Genomic DNA, 19,786 nt, shown 5'->3' on the forward strand with positions numbered 1-19,786 from the left:
GGGGTAATCAGACACACTTGCAGACGCAGAAACTGTGTGGCAGATGATTCCCATGAAAACTCAGAGGCGTTGGAGGCTGAAGCTGTGTTATTCTCAGAGAGGGCACAGGAAGATACGGGGGCTGTGCCACCAACAATGACAGAGGCCTTTTTAAAGTATCTTTTGGAAGGTCCGCCTATGACTCCCCTCAGGGTGGTACCACTGAGCCAGCTGCCCCGCTTTATCCCTGGAGGATCTCTAGTGAAGGGGAGCTGTACCTTTTTTGGCAAAATTAATAAAATTAAACAGCTCACTGGGGAGCCGCCTAATGCGTTCTGTGCTCGGCAGGGGCGGCAGTGAGATTATTTCACCTCTTTATTAAAAAGTTCCCAGTTGTATAAAAAATGAGCTCCATTATGGGGAGGCACACCCAGCTAACATTCTAATGCCACCTGCCACCACTGTGGGTGGCCATTTATTTGGGAGGACATGTGGACGTGGCCACCTGACTACAGCACCATCAATCTCAGGTTGGGAGAGGGACCAGTTAAAGCCTAGGAAACTTTTGGTCCAGTTCACACAGCAGAGAGGAAATCCTAATCATGCTACTTGCTGCCATTTATTGAGCACCTGGAGTCTATTGGCGCTGGGCTAGGTGCGTTGAGTGTATTATCTTGTTTCTGCAGAGGCACCTGAGGCTCAGAGGAGCTGCTCAAGGCTCCACACGGCACAGGCGGGAATCAAACCCAGGTCAAACTTCCCACTGAGGACACTGCCTCAGAGGCGCATGCAGGAGTCTCTGCAAATTCAGATGGGGGCTCAGTGAGGCCGCAGAGAACAAAGAAAGCTAGGCCTTCCTCAGAGAGCTACTGCAAAGCTGTTTCCCACAGTAGATAGTTGCTAGAGCTCTTGGCTGTTGAGGGAACAAATGAAGCCTGGTTTTGCCAGTTGTGTGATATTGGATAAGTCACTTAATGTTTCTGTAGCTGCTGTGGGCCTATTTTTCTAGTTTTTTTTTTTTTTTTTGAGATAGAGTCTTGCTTTGTTGCCCAGGCTGGAGTGCAGTGGTACGATCTCAGCTCACTGCAACCTCCGCCTCCTAGGTTCAAGCAATTCTCCTGCCTCAGCCTCCTGAGTAGCTGGGATTACTGGTGTCCATCACCATGCCCGGCTAATTTTTTGTATTTTTAGTAGAGATGGAGTTTCACCATGTTGGCCAGGCTGGTCTCGAACTCCTGACTTCAAACAATCTGCTCGCCTCAGCCTCCCAAAGTGCTGGGATTACAGGCATGAGCTGCTGTGCCTGGCCTGTTTTCTAGTCTTTACCAACACCTCGCTATGAGACTCTGGAAAAATCGTTTACCCTCTCTGGATCTCGGTTGTCTCATGTATAAAAGAGGGGCTTCAATGAACTTTCTTTGCTGAAGGGCAGGGGACTTAAGAGAGTCTGAGCTGTGTTGCTCTGAGGACACTTCTGGAATGTTAGGAACATGTAGCTGAGTTCTGTAGTTAGTTTCAGGTCAGCAGGTATCTCTTGAGCACCCGTGGCCTGCAAGGTGCTATGCTGAAAGCCACGGCTAGTTCATTAACTTTCCCTCTGTTCATCACCTGCCTTTCTCAAGGTGGCGGAAAAAGAAGCTGGGCACTCAGGCCCTGGCAGAGGCTGTATTCTACGGAAACATGGGATGTGAGGCAGACAAGGAGCTGGCTCAGGGCATCCACATATTCAAAAGCACTCTGAATATAAGACCACGATGCCAGCCCCAGCAGTGATGGCTCAGGTGAGGTCATTTTGGAGAATGTAGCTTAGGTTCTAAGTAGCTGAACTGAATTTTGGGACATGTTAGCAATAGTAATAGCAATAATGGTAATAAATAATAGCAATAACAATAAGACTAGCTATTATTGACCACTTGCTATGAGCCAGACTCTAAGACGCTTAATATATTACTTTTTTTTTTTTTGAGACAGAGTCTTGCTTTGTTGCCCAGGCTGGAGTGCAGTGGTGTGATCTTGGCTCACTGCAAGCTCTGCCTCCTGGGTTCACACCATTCTCCTGCCTCAGCCTCCCAAGTAGCTGGGACTACAGGCACCCACCACCACGCCCAGCTGATTTTTTTTTGTATTTTTAGTAGAGACGGGGTTTCACCATGTTAGCCAGGATGGTCTCGATCTCCTGACCTCGTGACCTGCCTGCCTCAGCCTCCCAAAGTGGTGGGATTACAGGCGTGAGCCACCATGCCTGGCTTTTTATATATTATTACTTCTAATCCTTGTAGCAACTTGTAAAATTGGTCTTGTCCTTCCCACTTTATAGATGATGAAATTGAGGCTCTAAGACTGGTGATCTGTCCAAGCTCACTCAGGGAATAATATAAGCTGGAAATTCAACTCAGACCCATCTACCACCAAAGCCAGTAGTCTTTCTACAAGTCAAAACTAAAAAGACATACAAGGGTCTCTGATCACACATGGTTCCCTGCTTTAGTTCCCCCCTTTTGCAGATGAGTAAACTGAGGTCCCAGGGAATTTCCAGAACAGGGACCAGTTCTCCAGATTCACCCTTCTCCTTTCCCCTCAGGACACAGCCACCTCCAGAGGCCTCGCTCACCCGCAGCCGGCGCCCGAAGACAGTGACCTGGCCCCGAGCCTGCTCCTTGCGCTGCCGCCACTCCACCAGGTTGAGGCCGTTGTCAATGGGCAGTGTGACATTCCTTTTGCCCACGGTGGGGTTGACAGTGCCAGCCAGCAAGTGGGGCTCGGTCTGCAGTGCCACCTCCATGCCGTTGGCCAGCAGCAGCCGCAGGGAGCCGTCGGCCCCAATGTAGTAGCTGTTCCGGACTTGGTCTGCAGGAGAGGACAGGCACAGACTGCTCAGAAGGATCGAAGAGGGAGGGAGGTGTGAGGACAGCAGAGGCAGTGGAGGGGACTTTAAAGGATGCTTTTCTTAACTGTAAAAGCAATATATCATCACTGAAGAAAACGAGGAAAATACATGGAGAAGACCATGCAGAATCTCAATATCCAAAGAAAACCATTGTAAATATTTTGTATATTTGTAGATTTTCGGATATTTCCAAATGCCCTTGCAGTTTAAAATAGGTAAGAGTTTTAAAACAGTTACAGAGTTTTTCACTGATCATTGTATTATATCATGTTCCTGAATATTTTTTCATAAACATTTTTCTTAGTGACCATACAATATCCCACTGTATGAAAATAAGTTATTTAAGCAAGCCTCAAATAGATATTCAGTTTGATTCCAGTTTTTCAGAATTATAAGTACCACTGTATATATTTAGTTTAAACATCATTCTAAGTGAAATAGAAGTCAGATGTAAAAGGCTACATATTGTCTGACTCCACTTACACGAAATGTCCAGAATAGGCAAAACTCTCTAGAGACAGTGGTTGCCAAAGGCTGAGGGCCAAGAGGGAATGTGGAGCAGCTGCTAATGGGTATGAGATTTCTCTTTGGGGTGATAAACATGTTCCAGCATTGGATCATAGCGATGATCGCACAGCTTTATAAATTGTATGTTTTTAAAGAGTAAATTTCATGCTATGTGAATTATACCTCAAAAATACTTTTCAGATAAATCAATATCCAATATCTTCATTTTAGATTTTCAAATCAAAATAGATTCCTAAAAGTAGGATTACTAGAGCAAAGGGTTGAATTTTTTTTTTTTTTGGAGACAGGGTCTTGCTCTGTTGCCCAGGCTATAGTGCAGTAGTACAATGTGATCATAGCTCACTGTAACCTCATACTCCTGGGTCCAAGCAGTCCTCCAACCTCAGCCTCCCAAGTAGCTAGGACTATAGGCATGCATCACCACACGCGGCTAATTTTTAAAATATTTTGTAGAGACTAGGTTTCAATATTTGACCAGGCAGGCCTTGAACTCCTGGGCTGAAGCAATCCTTCCACCTTAGCCTCCAAAAGCATTGGGATTGTAAGTGTGAGCCACCATACCTGGCAGGTTGAACAGTTTTAAGGCTCTTGATATACTCTAAGGTAACAATGTTCTTTATAACAAGGTGAAAAATATAACTCTGACACTTAAACCACTGACAGAATGCCAAAAAAAAAAAAAAAAAAAAAAAAAACCAAACATAAACACGTTTTAAATCATTGTCACGGGCATATGACCATGATTTAAGCATAGAAATGATTTGAAATTTTAAATTTGATTTAAAACATTTTAACTTAGATTTTTAACTAAATGAAACTTCTGTTGAAAGAAGTAGATTTCAGCTGTAAAATGCGCATAGAGTTGCTTTGTATAGATGAAAATACTGTCTCTGGGTTTGTGCTGCGCTCTCCTGTCTCTGGCCCTTCCCTGGCTGTTTCCTCTGCACTGCCCCCCTCTTCAGTAAGTGCTGGCTTAAGACTCCCTCCAGGCTCTGCTAAAATGTCATCTCTTTCCAGAAGCTTCCCCTCTTCCACTGGCCAGAATACATGACTCCCTGTCCTGTACACCCCTCAGCCTCTCTATGGGCCTCCTCAGTGGTCTCGCAGCTGAGGGGTGTGGGAGTCACTGCTCCGTTAATGAACAAATTCTCCAATATTTGAGTGCGTGCTGTGAAAGGCACTATGGCACAAAGATTAAGAGCTTGGCTTTGGAGCCAGGCTACTTCGGCTCAGGTTCCAGCTCTGTGGCTGCCTTGCTGTAAGACCTTGGCCAAATTCTTAACCTTTCATGCCTCTGGTACTTCATCACTACACTGGGACAATAATCGTACCCTGCCTTGCAGGATGCTCTGAGGATTGAGTGAGATCATGAATATGAAGAGCTGAGAACTGTACTTGGCATATAGTGTTATGTAAATGTTAGCTGTCACTGGTTTTATGTGCCTGGCACTGTGCTAGTCACTGTCATGTGTGTCTCTTTTCTCTCCTCTATCTCCACCATCCCATTTCTCTCTCTCTCTCTCTCTCTCTCTCTCTCTCACACACACACACACACACACACACACACACACACACACACACACACACATCATGGTGAACTTCTCTAGTGCTGAACATGGTCCTGGATATAGGGCCCCTTGTCTTTAGAGTGGCAGTTAAGAGAATAGGTTCTATAAAGCCTGTTTGTCTGGGTCCAAACACCCGATTAGGTGTGTGACTGCGGCAAGCTACTTAACCTCTGAGTGCCTCTCACTGCCTTCATTCAGAAAACAGAGACAACAATACTTACCTCCTAGGCATATGAGGTACTATATGAGGTACCTTATGAGGTACTGCTTAATGTAAAATGCTGAAAATATGCTTTGCAGTTAATGAGTGCTCCAAAAATGTTAGCTATCATCACTGTTAGGATTATATGTGCTCAGTAAATCTTTGCTGGACGAAACTAGTTATGTTCCAGGCTATGTCAAGCACTAAAGACACTTATTAAGCAATGGTTTTCATGGGAAACCCTCACTGAATCTTTTCCGCTAGAATGGCATCAAATAGGCACCCCTCTCTCTCACTCCCTCCTCTCTCCATCTTTCTCTATCACACATGCAAAATTCTAAAATCTGCCTCACACTTGCTATGCATTATTCACTGACAATCTATATTTTTCTGCCTTTGAACAGTGAAAAAGCCTGTGTCAATTTATCCTTTAAAGCTGCTCCTTGCTGAATCCACATATGTCCATTAATGGTGACTTGGAGGGAACAGCATCTGTAGAGGCCCATCTCAGATGATCCCATTTAATGTGGGCTGTGACTTCCCAAGGCCGCTGCTCATTAGCAGCTAGTTCTTATTACTTCCCACAGTTTAAACAGAAGATGAAACCGAAAGAACTTTCACAAAGACTCTAGTGAGGCAGCTGCAAAACTGAGCATCTGAGCCTGGTACTCAAGAAGGAAAGAGCTTGGCAGAGCTACCAAAGAGGAAAAACAGGTACCATGTTTCCTGGATTCCAAGAAGTGCTTTTTCTTTTCACATTTTAATGTTTTTTGAAGTTGGAATGTGTCCATGTATGCCTTTTGAGCAGTGTGACTTTTTTCCCTCTGCCTAAAAAGTTGTTATTAAATTGATGGTACATTTTAAAACTGAGGAATGTGGCACTTTCAAATTTTAAAAAGTTGCCCAAATATAAGAAAGCCCACATGAACCTTTGAGAAAAATACTCACAGCCCGTTTAGCAGTATGGAATGGATGGATAATTCTTAATCACAGGGAAGAAGACAGGCCTGAAGGACAAGACATCTGAGTAACTGGTGGTCCTGCAGTCCTTGGTCAGGCAAGATCTTGGCTGCCTCAGAAGTTGTACCTTTGCTTGGCAATCATCCAGTCAGAGCAGAAATGCCTGGGGTCTGTCCCAACCCATTTGTGACATTATGATTATATATTCATGGTTCCCAGCTCATAACTCCTATACCCCTTGTTATAGTCTTTTGTTCTAATGTTGAGGCACTTCAGGACTCAAAAGCAGACCTTAGGAAACAATCTCTGCCTCTCTCTCTGACCTTCTCCTGCCCTCCTCTCTAAGGCAGAACTCGAATCTGACTGTGGGTCATAAGACCTACATTTCAGAGGCGATCCTGCTGCATACCCTGGAGGGAGGAATGAGTGCTGCACAGAGAGGCCAAGAAGAATCCGAAGAGACGGGCCTTGCTGGGTTTAGATCTTACCATTTTTGTCCAATCACATTTCTACATGGTTGTCAACCATGCCTATCCAATGAAGCCTCCGTAAAAGGCCCAAGAAGACAGGGTTTGGGGAACTGAACATATGGAAGTCCATGGAGGGGTGAGGGTGATGTACCTGGGGAGGGTGTGAAAGCTCCATGCCTCTTACCCTACATCTTGGCATACACATCTCTTCATCTATATCCTTTATGATCAACTGGTAAATATAAGTATTTCTCTAGTTCTGTGAGCTGTTCCAGTAAATTAACTACACCCAAAGAAGCAGTCAAGGAAACCTCAACTAGAAGCCAGTGAGATAGAAGTTCCAGAGGCCCAGATTCGTGACTGGTATCTGAAGTATGGTGGATGGCGGGGCAGTTTTGGGGACTGAGCCCTCAATCTGAGGGATGTGAGGCTATCTCCAGGTAGATAGTGCTGGAATTGAGTTGGGGGACACCCAGCTGGTGTTCACTGCAGAGCTGATTCCTTGCTTAATGGTGGGGAGAACCCCACGTCTGCCTATATTTGGTCACAGAAGTCTTCTGTTGATGACTATTGTGTGAGAATAAACGAAAACACTGAGTTTTCCTCAAAAACTATGGTTAAAGGTGCTTTGTGAGGAAGAAATTCCAGTGTGTGGTTTCTCTTTCTTTGAGAACCTTTATTGTTCTTGGAGCTCTTTGAAAGGCAAAGGACTAAATTTGGGAATAAAAGTGGTTGTAAGAATATACATTTATTTTCTTATGGTAAGTTAAACTGCTTGCTAATTAATTAATTAATGAATCTAATAGAATTGCTTATTGAGTAATACTATGTGCTTGGCTCATGCTAGTCACTACATTGTCTAAAGAGATTGACTGAGCAGCCCTGTGGGGCAGGTGTTAAAATTCAGCCCCATTTCCCAGCCCCAGAGACCAAGGCTCAGAGAAGAAGAGTGACTTCAGCCAGTTCACACAGGTGGGAACTGGCACCCACCCAGAACCCCTGCTCCTCTCACCGCTTCACCCCATTCCACACAGCTTCAGCTTGCTTTCTTTTTCTGGAGAAGAAACCAAGGGTCCGTTGGTGATGTGGTGGCAGAGTCAGAACTAGAACTTGGGCCTCTGACTCTTAGCCTGAGGCTCCTTTCACTGCTTTGTGTGAAAGTCTTTGGAAGTACAAAGAGCCATCCATAGAGCAGGAAAAAATCAAGCAGAGCTTTCCCTGGTGATGGCTTCTTTTCAAGTTTACTAAATCCCACAAAGCTGCAAGCCCACCTGGGTCACCACATCCCACGAGAACAATTGAGGCTGATAGTTAACAGCAAGATTTCATCCTTGTGAAATCTTTTTACTTGAAGCTAAAAGACCATCCCATAACAGGATGATGTGACAAATGCAGAGAAGGGTCTCTTTTCTATGAAATCCTAAAAGAGGCACAAACCTTCTCACCTGGGCTTCAGGAAGGACTTCTCTGTAATCACATCCCTTTCATAATTACGTGTAATTATTCTTGTCCTTTGTCCTCACCTACACCAGTGTGAGTGTGTCTGTTAATCTGGGAGTCATTAGGATGGCAGAATAGTGAGGTCGCCTGGATTAGCAGCTAATGAATTCACTGCCCTTTGTTCTGATAACAGAATAGGACAATAAAATATTATTCTGAAGCTTCTGAGAGATAATTTACTTGACTCAGGCTAGTATATTTTGTAAATTAGGTGATAATACAGAGAGTTGCAATGCTTTCCTGTTCTTGGACAGCTCCAGCAGCAGCCTATTTCTTGTACCATCCTCCTCCAAAGGGGTCTTCCCACCCCTCTGCCTTAAAGTCCCCTGGCCCCCACCTGACTTACCTTGCAGCAGTGTGTAGAAGGCACCTGAGGCAGACAGGTTGGTGGTTATGGTGACATCATCCTTGCTGGAGGTCTCTACCTGGACATGCACTGAACTGTCTGTATCACTTCGGAAACTGCTCACCTGGCCAGTAGGGAAGGTCACATTTGTCAGGCGGCCAAAGCTGTCATACCTGGAAACCAAGGGGTGGAACTGAGTTGTAGAAATATAATGGTGCTTTAGTTGGAACTTGGCATATTCTACCTCATGCCATGGTTTTGCTGTGCTCTGCTTTTCTTTCTGGCTGGATACATTCCCATGTCTCCCACATCTCTTGCATGGGACCTAGTACATAGATTTCAGGATGTGACTCCACCTGCTGACATCCAGCTGCAGGAAAATGACTGACCTCTCTGAGTCTCCCTTCCCTAACCCAGTGGGGATGACACCACTGACCAGCCTACTGCCCAGGAGTACAGCTATAAACTAGAATTCAATTGTGAAGGGGCGAGATGATGGTGGCCATAATGAGACAGCTGACCCGGAATTTTAGAAATGGGGGACTCCCCAGAAATGATGTAGTCAAGCTTGATGCCTGAATACCCTCTGCAAAACCCGCAAGAACTGGTTATACAGGTTTTTCCTGAAAAAACACTAGAAATGGGAGCTATTACCCAGGGGTTTCCTAGGTTTCTACACATCCTGGGAAAAGGGGGTTCTGAATTCAAACCAGGACTCAGGCTAGATAAATGGCCTCTTGCCTGTTGCAACCCCTTCCATCTAGATTTTACATCTGGCACTAAGCATTTTTGTATCTGCAACTCTTAGAACTCCATAGCTTTGCTCAAGTATGGTCTTTCTAAAGCATCATAATTGAATCTTAATTCTCTTTACTATTCTCCTGATAATAATAAAAGAAATACCTACCATCATTGAACACCTCCACTATACGAGGCATGGTGCTGGTGGCTTTTCATGCATTTTCATGTAATCCTCATTTAATCCTAGTCTAAAAGGTATGTATTATCTCCTTTTTGGAGGATCAGAAATTGAGGCTTGGAAAAGTGAAGTCACCTGCTCAAGGTCACACAGCTAATTAAGTGTGGGTGGAATCAAAATTCAAACTCAGATCTATGTGCTTCCAAACTGCCACCTGCCTCTGTGTCTTCAATGAACATTTCTGTACCATCCATTTGCAAGTATTCATCACATGTGCTCCTCCCTGGCAGGAGTGGGCTATTAACATTTTAATTATTGTTTTTAATTAGAGGAGGCTGAAGTGTAAAATGGCAGGCTTAAATAGCCTTTTTGCACTTGTGTGTGAATAGGGACATAGTTCTTCCTCTACATGGCAATATTCCTGACTGACTTCCTGGACATGGTTGCCCCTGTGTACTTCGGGTCTCCCTACGGGCTTTTTTTTTTTTTTTTTTTAGCTGTTTTGTTTTTACTTCTGGGGTAAAGCTGACCCCCAGGTTCCTGTGAGGGTTTTCACAATGGGGCAATGAAAGTTCAGAGAGTTCAGCTCTGTCTAGGCTCTTTCTTCAGCTGGGCCTGGCTTCTTGCTGAGATTCCTGGGTCTGCAGCTCCTATGGTATCATGGGTGGGTGGTAATGGTATCATTGGTGGGTGAGATTAGGCAGGTCTTTGCTCAGGAATTCTCTGCCCAAGGTCAGACTTGGGTGCTGCACTACAGACTCTGCCATTTGCCAACTGTTTCCGTGCCTGTGCCTGGCCCAGATCACAGCACTCTACACTGAATCCAACAGTCCCTGGCACACTCTGCCACAGAGGAGGCATTTGTAGAGGTCTTCTGAATAAATCACCCCCGTTTTTGGCCTAAGACCAATTCTGGGGGAGGGGCCGGTGGCCTTTGGGGAAGTTGGACGCCTCTGGGGCTGGGGCCTTTTCAGGATGGCAGGCAGTGCTGTGGCCTCGACTACTCTCCCTGGGCAGGGCTGCAGGCAAGGCTGTGGCTCTATCAGAGGCTCTCCTGTGGGTGGTTGGGGGCTTCAAAAACCCATGTCCTGCCATGATTTCTCCTTTCTCTTCCTTAGTACCAAGTCAGGTTGTTCCAGGAAAAGGTCAGTCTGGCCTAGGGGAGGCTGAAACCTGGACTGGATGGTCAAAGGGGTGCACTGCCCCACAGAGCTCAGTGAGCAAGAGTTCTGAGAGACGCAGCCAAGAAGGAGGGTCTCTTGCGGTAAAGATCTGAGATACATGTCCGAAGACTTCTCTCATGTGGAGACCCTCTCAGAGCTCTGCTCCTTTCAACACTGAGAGAGGCTGGGATTCTTTTTAACCATTTGTGGCCACTGGAAATTTGAATAGGAAGGAAACATACAAAAATACTGACAGTGGTTATCTCTGGGAGGTAGAATTACAGGTGATTTGAATTGCTTATTTACATATATTTCCATGATTTTAAAATAATAAACATGGATTATTTTCACAATGAGAAAAGTGTTGTGACAAGCCAGGTAAAACCACATGTGAGAGCTCATGAGCAAGGCCACCTGGGGAGGCAGATGCCTTAAATTCCAGGCTGTGCGGAGACAGGACAGTCTCACTTATAGGGCAAGTTGAAGATAACAATTTCCAGAACTTTTCAACAAAATATTACTGGGATACTCCAAGTTTTTTAGCTAAAAATCAAGACCCCCAAAACTGGTTTTGCCCTGGTCAACTTAACTGTATCTGTGATTCATGATTACGCTGGATCCAGTCAGATCCTGAGTCATCTTTTAATCAACAGGAAGACTCATTTCAGTCCAGCAGTTTAATGGGATGGGATGCTGTTCTAGGCTGATTCTTTGAACACCTGTAATCCCTGTACATACTCTTTATTAAAATAAGACTATTCATTCGGACTGTCTACTTTCCTGACCTCACCGCATAAAAAAGATTTTATTATACCATGCAAGACACTGCAAAGGCAGCTGTGGAGTTTTACAGATAAGAATTGATAGATTGTTAATGGGGGTCAGATGTCACTTTGACACTACTTCTACCATGGCCTCACTCAAATGCCACCTCCTAAAGCCCTCCCTGGTTTTTCCTGTTCCTTCTCCCAGTATATCCTGTGCACAGCTCTATCCTAGAATGCCTCCCCTGCACCGCAGTGCTGATGTACAAGTTGTCCCCCTCTTTGGGTTGTGAGTGCTTGAGGTCAGAACAGGTCTGTGGAGTCTGTGGACTGACACCGTCTGGGTTCTGCCACCTGCCAGCAGCGTGACCCTGGAGGACTGGCTCTCAGTTCATCTCTGCTTCACCAGCATTGGAACTGGCATAGAGAGGAAAGGCAGGGAATGTTGGCTGAAAAAATCAGTGAGTGCAGGATTGGATGTGCAAGGCCTCTTTCCTGCTTTGTGGGAGAGGAGACACCATGATTCATTCACACATTCCCTCCTACAGGACTTGGCACAAGCTGGACACACAGTAGGTACATGATAAACACTTGCTGAATGCCAAAATATGGAAACAACAACTCATACTAAATAACACTTTGGCAATCTCCCTGGGTATCTCCCCAGAGTTTTAGTCTTGAAGACAGAAAGAGGCTTTGTATAAAGGCAGACAACTGCAATTATTATTGAAGGTAGCTTGTAAGGCATAATTAAATTGAGCCTAAAGAAGATACAATGAAGAGGCCCCATGCCTTTAAGATCTGGTTTTCATTTTATATAAGATGGTCAAAAAACCCGGTAATTTCCACTCTTCACATTTTCCATTAGAAGGACTGAATGTCTTAATTAAATGAACATCAAATAGAGCAACCAATTTATAAAATTTTCTTGTCTCCTCTTCATTCATTTTAGTACCTTCCAGAGCTTGGGAAATGACCTGGATCTCTTTGCTGCTTGATCGATACCTGTAATTATCCCACCAGAACTGCTCCTTCTGACTGTGGATGGGAAGAGGTAGGGTTGCCAGTCCGCTGGGCCCTGCACACCTTTGCCCTGTGAGCCACATCTACAGAACCCTTTCTTCTCCACCACAGAGCTGCCACGACACAGTGCAGGGACCTGGAAGGAAGGGGCAGTTCTCTGAACTCTCTGGGCTCCAAGTGGCTGCCTCAAGTCCCGGCCCCATGATTGGGTGGCATCTGGACAATGGCTTAGTTACATTTGTTACAGCTTTCATTATGGGAACCCACAAAGTACTGGCAAATTTTCTTTCTTTCTCATCAAGAGGAATGAAGGGAATGGTTTTTAAAAAAGGTCTCTGGAGCCAGATGGTCTAGGCTTTGAATCCTGGCTCTACACTTGCCAGTAATGTGATCTAGAGGATGGGCACTTGGCTCTGTGTTCCTCCTAACCATCAAGTCTCCACTACAAATGATACAATTTCAGGCAGGCTGTATCATATAACCTCGGTGAGCCTCTATTTTCCCTTCTATAAATGGGGATAATAATCCTGTTTTATAGAGACACATGAAGATCAAAAGAGGTAACGTATTTAAAATGAAAGGGAAACTTCTTCCCAGGGCCCCCAGGACCCCAGGAGATTGCCCTCAGTGGAATGTCAACTCCCTGAGGGCAGGGTCTTCATTTGGACCCTGCTGTATCCCCGTGGCATATAGCATGTGCTTCCTGATGGTCAATGAACGTTGGCTGAATGTTGGCTCCTTCCTGCCTTTCTTTCTGACTTCACCTGGAACGTCACTCCTCGGCAGGTCCTTCTTCTCCCTGTATCTGCTTCTGGTCCCCAAACATGCCAAAGTCAGTGCATGCTGGGGTGCTCATGCTTCCTGTTCCCTTTGCAGGAACGCTCTTCCCTCCGGTGTTGGTATGGCTCGTTCCGGTCATCATTCATGTTTCAGATCAACTGTTATCACTTCAGTGAGGTCTTCCTTGACCACTGCTTCTAAGACAGATAAGTCCCCCAACCTCTGTATCATATTTTCTTATTGACCTCACTATACTTATTTATTTGTTCTTTGTTGTCTGTCTCCTCCTAATATAAGCTCCATGAGGATAGGGACCTTGTCTGTATTCTTAGTGCCCAGAGGAGTACCCAGCATGTCGACAGTACTCAGTACATGTTTACTTAATGAATAAATATATAAGTAAATAACAGATATTATTGTTGATTCAAGACATGGACTGACAGCAACTAAGAACTTCATTTGTTTTACCTTTCCTTGACCAGCTGAGGTGCAGAAAGGTCACTAACATTCATGTGGTGTCTTTTAGGTACCAAGCACCATGCTCATCATCATCTTTTGATGTAGGCATTATTATTATCATCGTTTCACGAATGGTGAAGAGGAGGCTTAGAGAGGATAAGCAACTTGCCTAAGATCACACAGCTGGTAGAGGAATATAAATTCAAAGTCAGGTCTGTCTAATCTTAAAGAATGTGTTTTTTCCATCATGCTTCCTATAAAAATGGTACCATTTCAAATAAAAATCTTTGGGTTCATCACTGTGGTATAGAAAACACTGTTTTTGCAAGTCTCAAGTGGGTCAAGGAGACTGGCAGTATTTTTTTTTTTCAGGAGGCTTTGCTTGCTACCACTGCAATTGACTTTGCAGCGATGCCAAGCCCCTACCTGGGGGGTGTGATAGGGATGGCCAGATGATTGGCTTTTCATTACTTCCTCCCACTGATTTTTCTTCATTCCATTTAGCCAAAGTATTTTTGGAGCACAGTGAAAGAAAACACATAAAAGATTCATATAGGCCAGGTGCAGTGGCTCACGCCTGTAAACCCAGCACTTTGGGAGGCCAAGGCGGGCGGATCACTTGAGGTCAGGAGTTTGAGACCAGCTTGGCCAACATGGTGAAACCCTGTTTCTACTAGAAATATAAAAATTAGCCAGGCACAGTGGCTGGGTGCCTGTAATCCCAGCTACTTGGGAGGCTGAGGCAGGAGAATCGATTGAACCTGGGAGGTGGAGGTTGCCGTGAGCCGAGACTGCACCATCGCACTCCAGCCTGGGTGACAGAGTGAGACACCATCTCAAAAAAAGAGATTCATGTAATTGCTGTGAACTTGGCTCTCAGAAGAAGATTGCTAAAGGATATCTTCACACACACTGCAAGGCTTTCTTTTTCACACTCAATACTTCATCTGGAGCCACTTACTATGCACGGCTGGCAAGGAAAATGCTCAACTGCCCTTTGATACTAAACTTTTGCTGATCTTAACTTTTTGGTTAAAAAATAAGATTTGATTTGTATGATTTTCATTTCTGATTGTTTCAGACAACACCATCACCATGTCAGGGAACTGGGCACTGCATTGTCTGTGGATAATTATGGTTGCTGGCCCAGGCACACCAATAGTTCACCTGGCCCAAGTCACTGTAATAGATGTCATCACGACGTCATTAGCTACTCCAAACTGGATCAGAGTCAGAGCACTTTGTGGCTTCTGCATTAAAATCTTGTACTTGCTGTCCATTTCCTACAAAATTAAGTACCCAAAATGAATTCTAGCCCTCAGGATTCCCCAGATCTGGCCGACTCTGCCACGCTGTACTTGAGGTGGTACATCTCGTAGGAAGTGCTTAGGGTTCAGGCAGATCTGAGGCTGAACCCTGGCTTGGCCACTCATGGCTAACATGTCACACAGCCGGTCAGTCTCTGTGCTGGTTATTCTCTGTTCCCCCAGAATGGATCTGGGGGGATCCATTCTTTGTCCTCTCTCTGCCCAGAGCAGCTGACCCCTGCAGACTGTGTCACTGGGGCACTCTCACTGGCTCGCTTCTGGTTAAGCTAAGTCCGTGGTAGGCACTGGCAAGAGACTGGAATTTAGAAGGTTTTCCTCACTCCTTCTTTCCTCCAGTGCCGAATCTCTAACAGCGGCTGCGTTGATCCATGATTTCAGCTTCGAACAGGGGGCTTCTCCTTCATCGTTACAGCTCCCACTGGACTTTAGTCACAATATCCTATGACTTTCCCACCTTGCTCTGCAGCCTGGGGGTTGCTAATGGTTATTCACTGTTTTTAGTGCCTGGGTGCCTCAGCGTCCTTTATTTTTATTTTTAGTTAATTAATTAATTTGCTTAGGGACAGGATCTCACTCTGTTGCCTAGGCTGGAGTGCAGTGGTGTGATTATGGATCACTGCAGCCTTGAACACCTAGGCTCAAAAGTGATCTTCCTGCCTCAACCTCCTGAGTAGCTAGGACTACAAGTGTGTGCCACTACATCCAGCTAATTAAAATTTTTTTGGTACCCATCTCTTTGGTAGAGATGGGTATTGCTATGTTGCCCAGGCTATTAGCATCCTTTCTTGGTTCCCTTACCCCTGCCTATACCTCTATATAACATGTCTTCATTTGTAAGATATTTTTACTGAGTATAATATCCGAGTGAACAATTGTTTTGTGTGTTTGTTTTTGTGAGACAGAGTTTCACTCCTGTTGCCCAGGCTGGAGTGCCATGGCACAATTTCGGCTCACTGCAACCTCCACCTCCTGGATTCAAGCGATTCTCCTGCCTCAGCCTCCTCAGTAGCTGAGACTACAGGAGCCCACCACCACGCCTGGCTAATTTTGTATTTTTAGTAGAGGCGGGGTTTCACCATGTTGGCCAGGCTGGTCTCGAACTCCTGACCTCAGGTGATCCACCTGCCTTGGCCTCCCAAAGTGCTGGGATTACAGGTGTGAGCCACCACTCCTGGCTGTGGACAGTTTTTTTTTTTTTTTCTTTCAGCACTTCTGTCTTCTGGCTTGCATGGATTCTGATGAGAAGTCTGCTGTAATTCTTACCTTCATTCCTCTTATAAAATGCTTTTTCTTTTTTCCTGGCTGCTTTTAAGGTTTTCTCTCTTTAATTCAGCCATTTGAATATATGGCTAGAAATGTGTATGTGTGTGTGTGTGTGTCTGTATGTATTTATTCTGCTTGGTGTTTTTGGAGCTTTTTGGATCTGTGGTTTGGTGTCCATTATTAATTATGGATAATTCTCTGCCATTATTTCCTCAAATATTTCTTCTGCGCTGTGTTTTCCCTCTTTTCCTGGCATTCCAATCACGTGTATATCAGACTGTTGGATATTGTCCCACAGCTCTTGAATGCCATGTTCTGCATTTTCCACTCTTTTTCTCTCTCTGTGTTTTAGTTTGGGTAATTTCTATTAACTGTCTTCTAAGACTCAGCTGTGTCACGCTGCGTCCTTTGGAGAGAGCAGTCCATCAAAGGCATTCCTCATCCTTTAACCGTGGTTTTCGTTTCTAACAATCCCATTTGATTCTTTCTTATCGTTTCCATCTCTCTGCTAAAATTATCCATCTGATCTTGCACATTGTTCACCTTTTCCATTAGAACCTTTAAAATAATTATAGTTATTTTAAATTCTCTGACAGATAGTTTCAACACCTGTGTCCTAGCTGAATGTGATTCTGATGATTTCTTTGCCTCTTGGGAATGTGTTGCCTTTTCTTGCCCTTTTGTCTGTTCAGTTGAAAGCGTGACATCTTGTGTAGCACGGTAGAGCCTGAGTGACAGGTTTATGCCTGAAAATGCGTGTGAGTTTCCTTCTGCTAGGACTTTTGGGAGGGGGTTTGGGTTAACTTAGGATTTGGGTTGGCTTTGAAGTTTGTTTATGGTTAACCTCTGTGCATCATAGGTTTTAAATTCCCTTAGCAATTCCCTGTGTTTAGGATGCGAAACTGGTTTGCCAGAGGGCTTTTTTCCCTCAAGGTCCACAGTTCAGCCCTTGGGTCCTGCCTTTGTGCTGACTGAGAGAGGGTCTCTTTCCGTTCTCCTGCCTCTCTCTAACCCCCTCCCAACAGTCTTCTGCCCTTCACTGATGCTTTTAGCCTTTCAGCTAACTACGGTGGTGGCAAAGCCTTCACTAGGGTTCTGACTCTCAGGTATGTGGGATTTTTTTTTTTCCATTTCTCTTCTTCCCTCATTCAGCTGAAAGGATTTTCCCCAGTGCCTAGGCAGGACAGTGTTCACTGCCCTTCTCTTCACGGATGAAGGGTGTTGTTCCTGATGGAAGATGAAGTGAGCAGGGTCTGGGTAGAGTGGTCGGGGGTATATGCTCCTCCCTCAGCAGCTGCTGTGACCCTCTCCCAGGTCTACCACAAGGGACACTTTCTTCTTAAATCTTTCCTTCTTAACTCTTTTCTGTGGAAAAGCTCCTGGTGGGATTTGTAGAGAAAAAAGTCCCTAAGAAGACATGGACCTGCCCAATTGCTACAGCATCCAAGGGCTTCAGACTCTTTTGCCAGTACACACTTAGCCTTTGTAAATTCACCAGCCATCCCAGCTGAATTCTTTCTCCCTGGGGTAGGTACATCTGCCCCAGCCAAGCCAAGCCAGGACCCACATCTTGTCTCTTTCTGCAAGAGTCTGTCTCTCCTTGGATTTGACTTGAGAGAAGGAGTTCAAGGAAATGCACAAATTTACCTTTTGTCTGGGTTATTTTCATGATAAGGTTGGGAATGATGCACTTTCCAGCTTCCCTATCGCCAAGCAAAAACCAGAAGCCAAATCTCTTCGTTTGACCCATTTCAGTTGACTTTTATGTCCCATTGGGAGCACTGGCAATGCTGGTGCTCAGATGTGAATCTAGCATTCTTCTCACTACAGCCTATCTTTTCTTCCTGTCTCTATTTCCCTTTCATTCTGAATTTACAAGTCATTATAAAATATTGACTATTTGTCAACCGACCAGTTGGCAAACCCTAAGCTTGATGCAAAGACAAATTTGCAAGGGTCTCACAGTAGTTAATGCAAGCATAATTATAACAGGAGCTGTCACAGGGCACTGTGGGAGGCCAGAGCCCCTTCCCCTATGAAACTCAGGGAAGGGTGTTGCTCATACCCATCCAGCAAGTCAATTCTGGAACCTGCCTCATACTTATCAGGCCATTTTCTCAGCCACCAAATGCCATCTGACCAGGAGCTAAGTCTGAGAGTACTGATGCCACACATGGGAGATGGGGACTGCATTTTAGACTCCTTTGAGGTTCCTACCAGCAGACTTGTGGGCTGAGGGAGGAAAGTAATCTTGATTCTCCAAAACTGTGAACTCTATAAATCAAGGTGCTCTGAAGTGTGTGATGTTTATGTTAGGTGTACTATTTAATCTGTTAAGAGGATCGACAAAGCTGACTTAAAACTTGTTTCAGGCCGGGTGCTGTGGCTCATGCCTGTAAACCCAGCACTTTGGGAGGCCCAGGCGGGTGGATCACTTGGGGTCAGGAGTTTGAGACCAGCCTGGCCAATATAGTGAAACCCCGTCTTTACTAAAAATACAAAAATTAGCTGGATGTGGTGGCCGGTGCCTGTAATCCCAGCTACTCAGGAGGCTGAGGCAGAACTGCGGAGGTTGCAGTGAGCTGAGATCATGCCATTGCACTCCAGCCTGGGCAACAGAGTGAGACTCCATCTGAAAAACCAAACCAACTAACCAACCAACCAACCAAACAGCTTGTTTCAATAATAGCTTATGTCACAGGCAAGCCTGGGCAAATTTTTTTAGAAAAATAGAACACTTCGGTTATAATTTACTAAACTGCCTCATGAAGCGAAAGGTAGAAAATTCACTAGAGCAATGGTTCATTGGCAAAATCTGTCCAAATCCTTAAGAAACACCATAATTAAATATCACGACATCTCTACTTCTAGAGAGCCTCATAGTTTGCAAAGTATTTTTACTTTCAGTATTTATTTAGTTTTTTAGTCCTCATAAAGGCCCAGAAATAGGGTAGGGCAGGGGATTATTTCTGTCTGGTTGAGACTTGGGTCTGGAGGCCAGCTAGCCTGTCTCTGAGTCACATGGCTCGCAGCCAATGAAAATAGGTGTCTGGCACCCTTGCTTCATTCTCAGTCTGAGCTGGACCAGTTTGCCTTGGGTGGCTCTCAGTGTTATTTTCCAGCTGACTTTGGATATTCTCAGGGATCTGACTTCTTTCTTAGTTCATGTCTTGATCTCTCATACTTGATTCTGCTCTTCTCACCTGACCTCTGATTCCTACCTATCCCAATTAAAACTTTTGTCTACTCCTTTGATTAGTTTACTTGCAATTGCTCCTGGGAAATACCTTTCACACCCAAACAACACTTCTGCAATTACTGGTATTGCTACTAATATTGCTTGCATTCAGAACAATAACAACAGCAACAACACCACCAACTGCAGCAGCTATCATCTGAGTACTTGTAATCAATCAGACACTGAGCTTTCCATATTTTATCTCACTGAAATTTTGAACCTCATACTATTCCTATGAAATAGGTAACTATTTTCATCCCTGTCATACAGATAAGTCACAAAGAATGTAGGTGACCTTAGCCAGTACAGTTGAAAGAACAGGGACTTGTGTTCTGGTCCTGCTATATACTCACTGTGTGGTTTCAGGCTCATTATCGAATCTCTCTGTACTTCATATGTAAAAAATGTG

At 44.8% G+C, this 19,786-nt stretch overlaps 1 protein-coding gene across 2 annotated transcripts in view; it reads right to left on the minus strand.

The window, feature by feature from the left end:
* TENM4 (teneurin transmembrane protein 4) overlaps positions 1–19,786 on the minus strand; it is a 792,376-nt gene that overhangs the window by 20,480 nt on the left and 752,110 nt on the right. For both annotated transcript variants that reach the window (XM_015115340.3, XM_077964103.1), the window contains exons 29-30: positions 8,441–8,613; positions 2,591–2,826 (exon numbers count right to left, since the gene is read on the minus strand). In XM_015115340.3, the coding sequence (XP_014970826.2) occupies positions 2,591–2,826; positions 8,441–8,613 (409 nt within the window). The remainder of the gene's footprint in view (positions 1–2,590; positions 2,827–8,440; positions 8,614–19,786) is intronic.

This window comes from Macaca mulatta, chromosome 14 (genome assembly GCF_049350105.2).
Source record: "Macaca mulatta isolate MMU2019108-1 chromosome 14, T2T-MMU8v2.0, whole genome shotgun sequence".
Lineage (NCBI taxonomy): Eukaryota > Metazoa > Chordata > Mammalia > Primates > Cercopithecidae > Macaca > Macaca mulatta.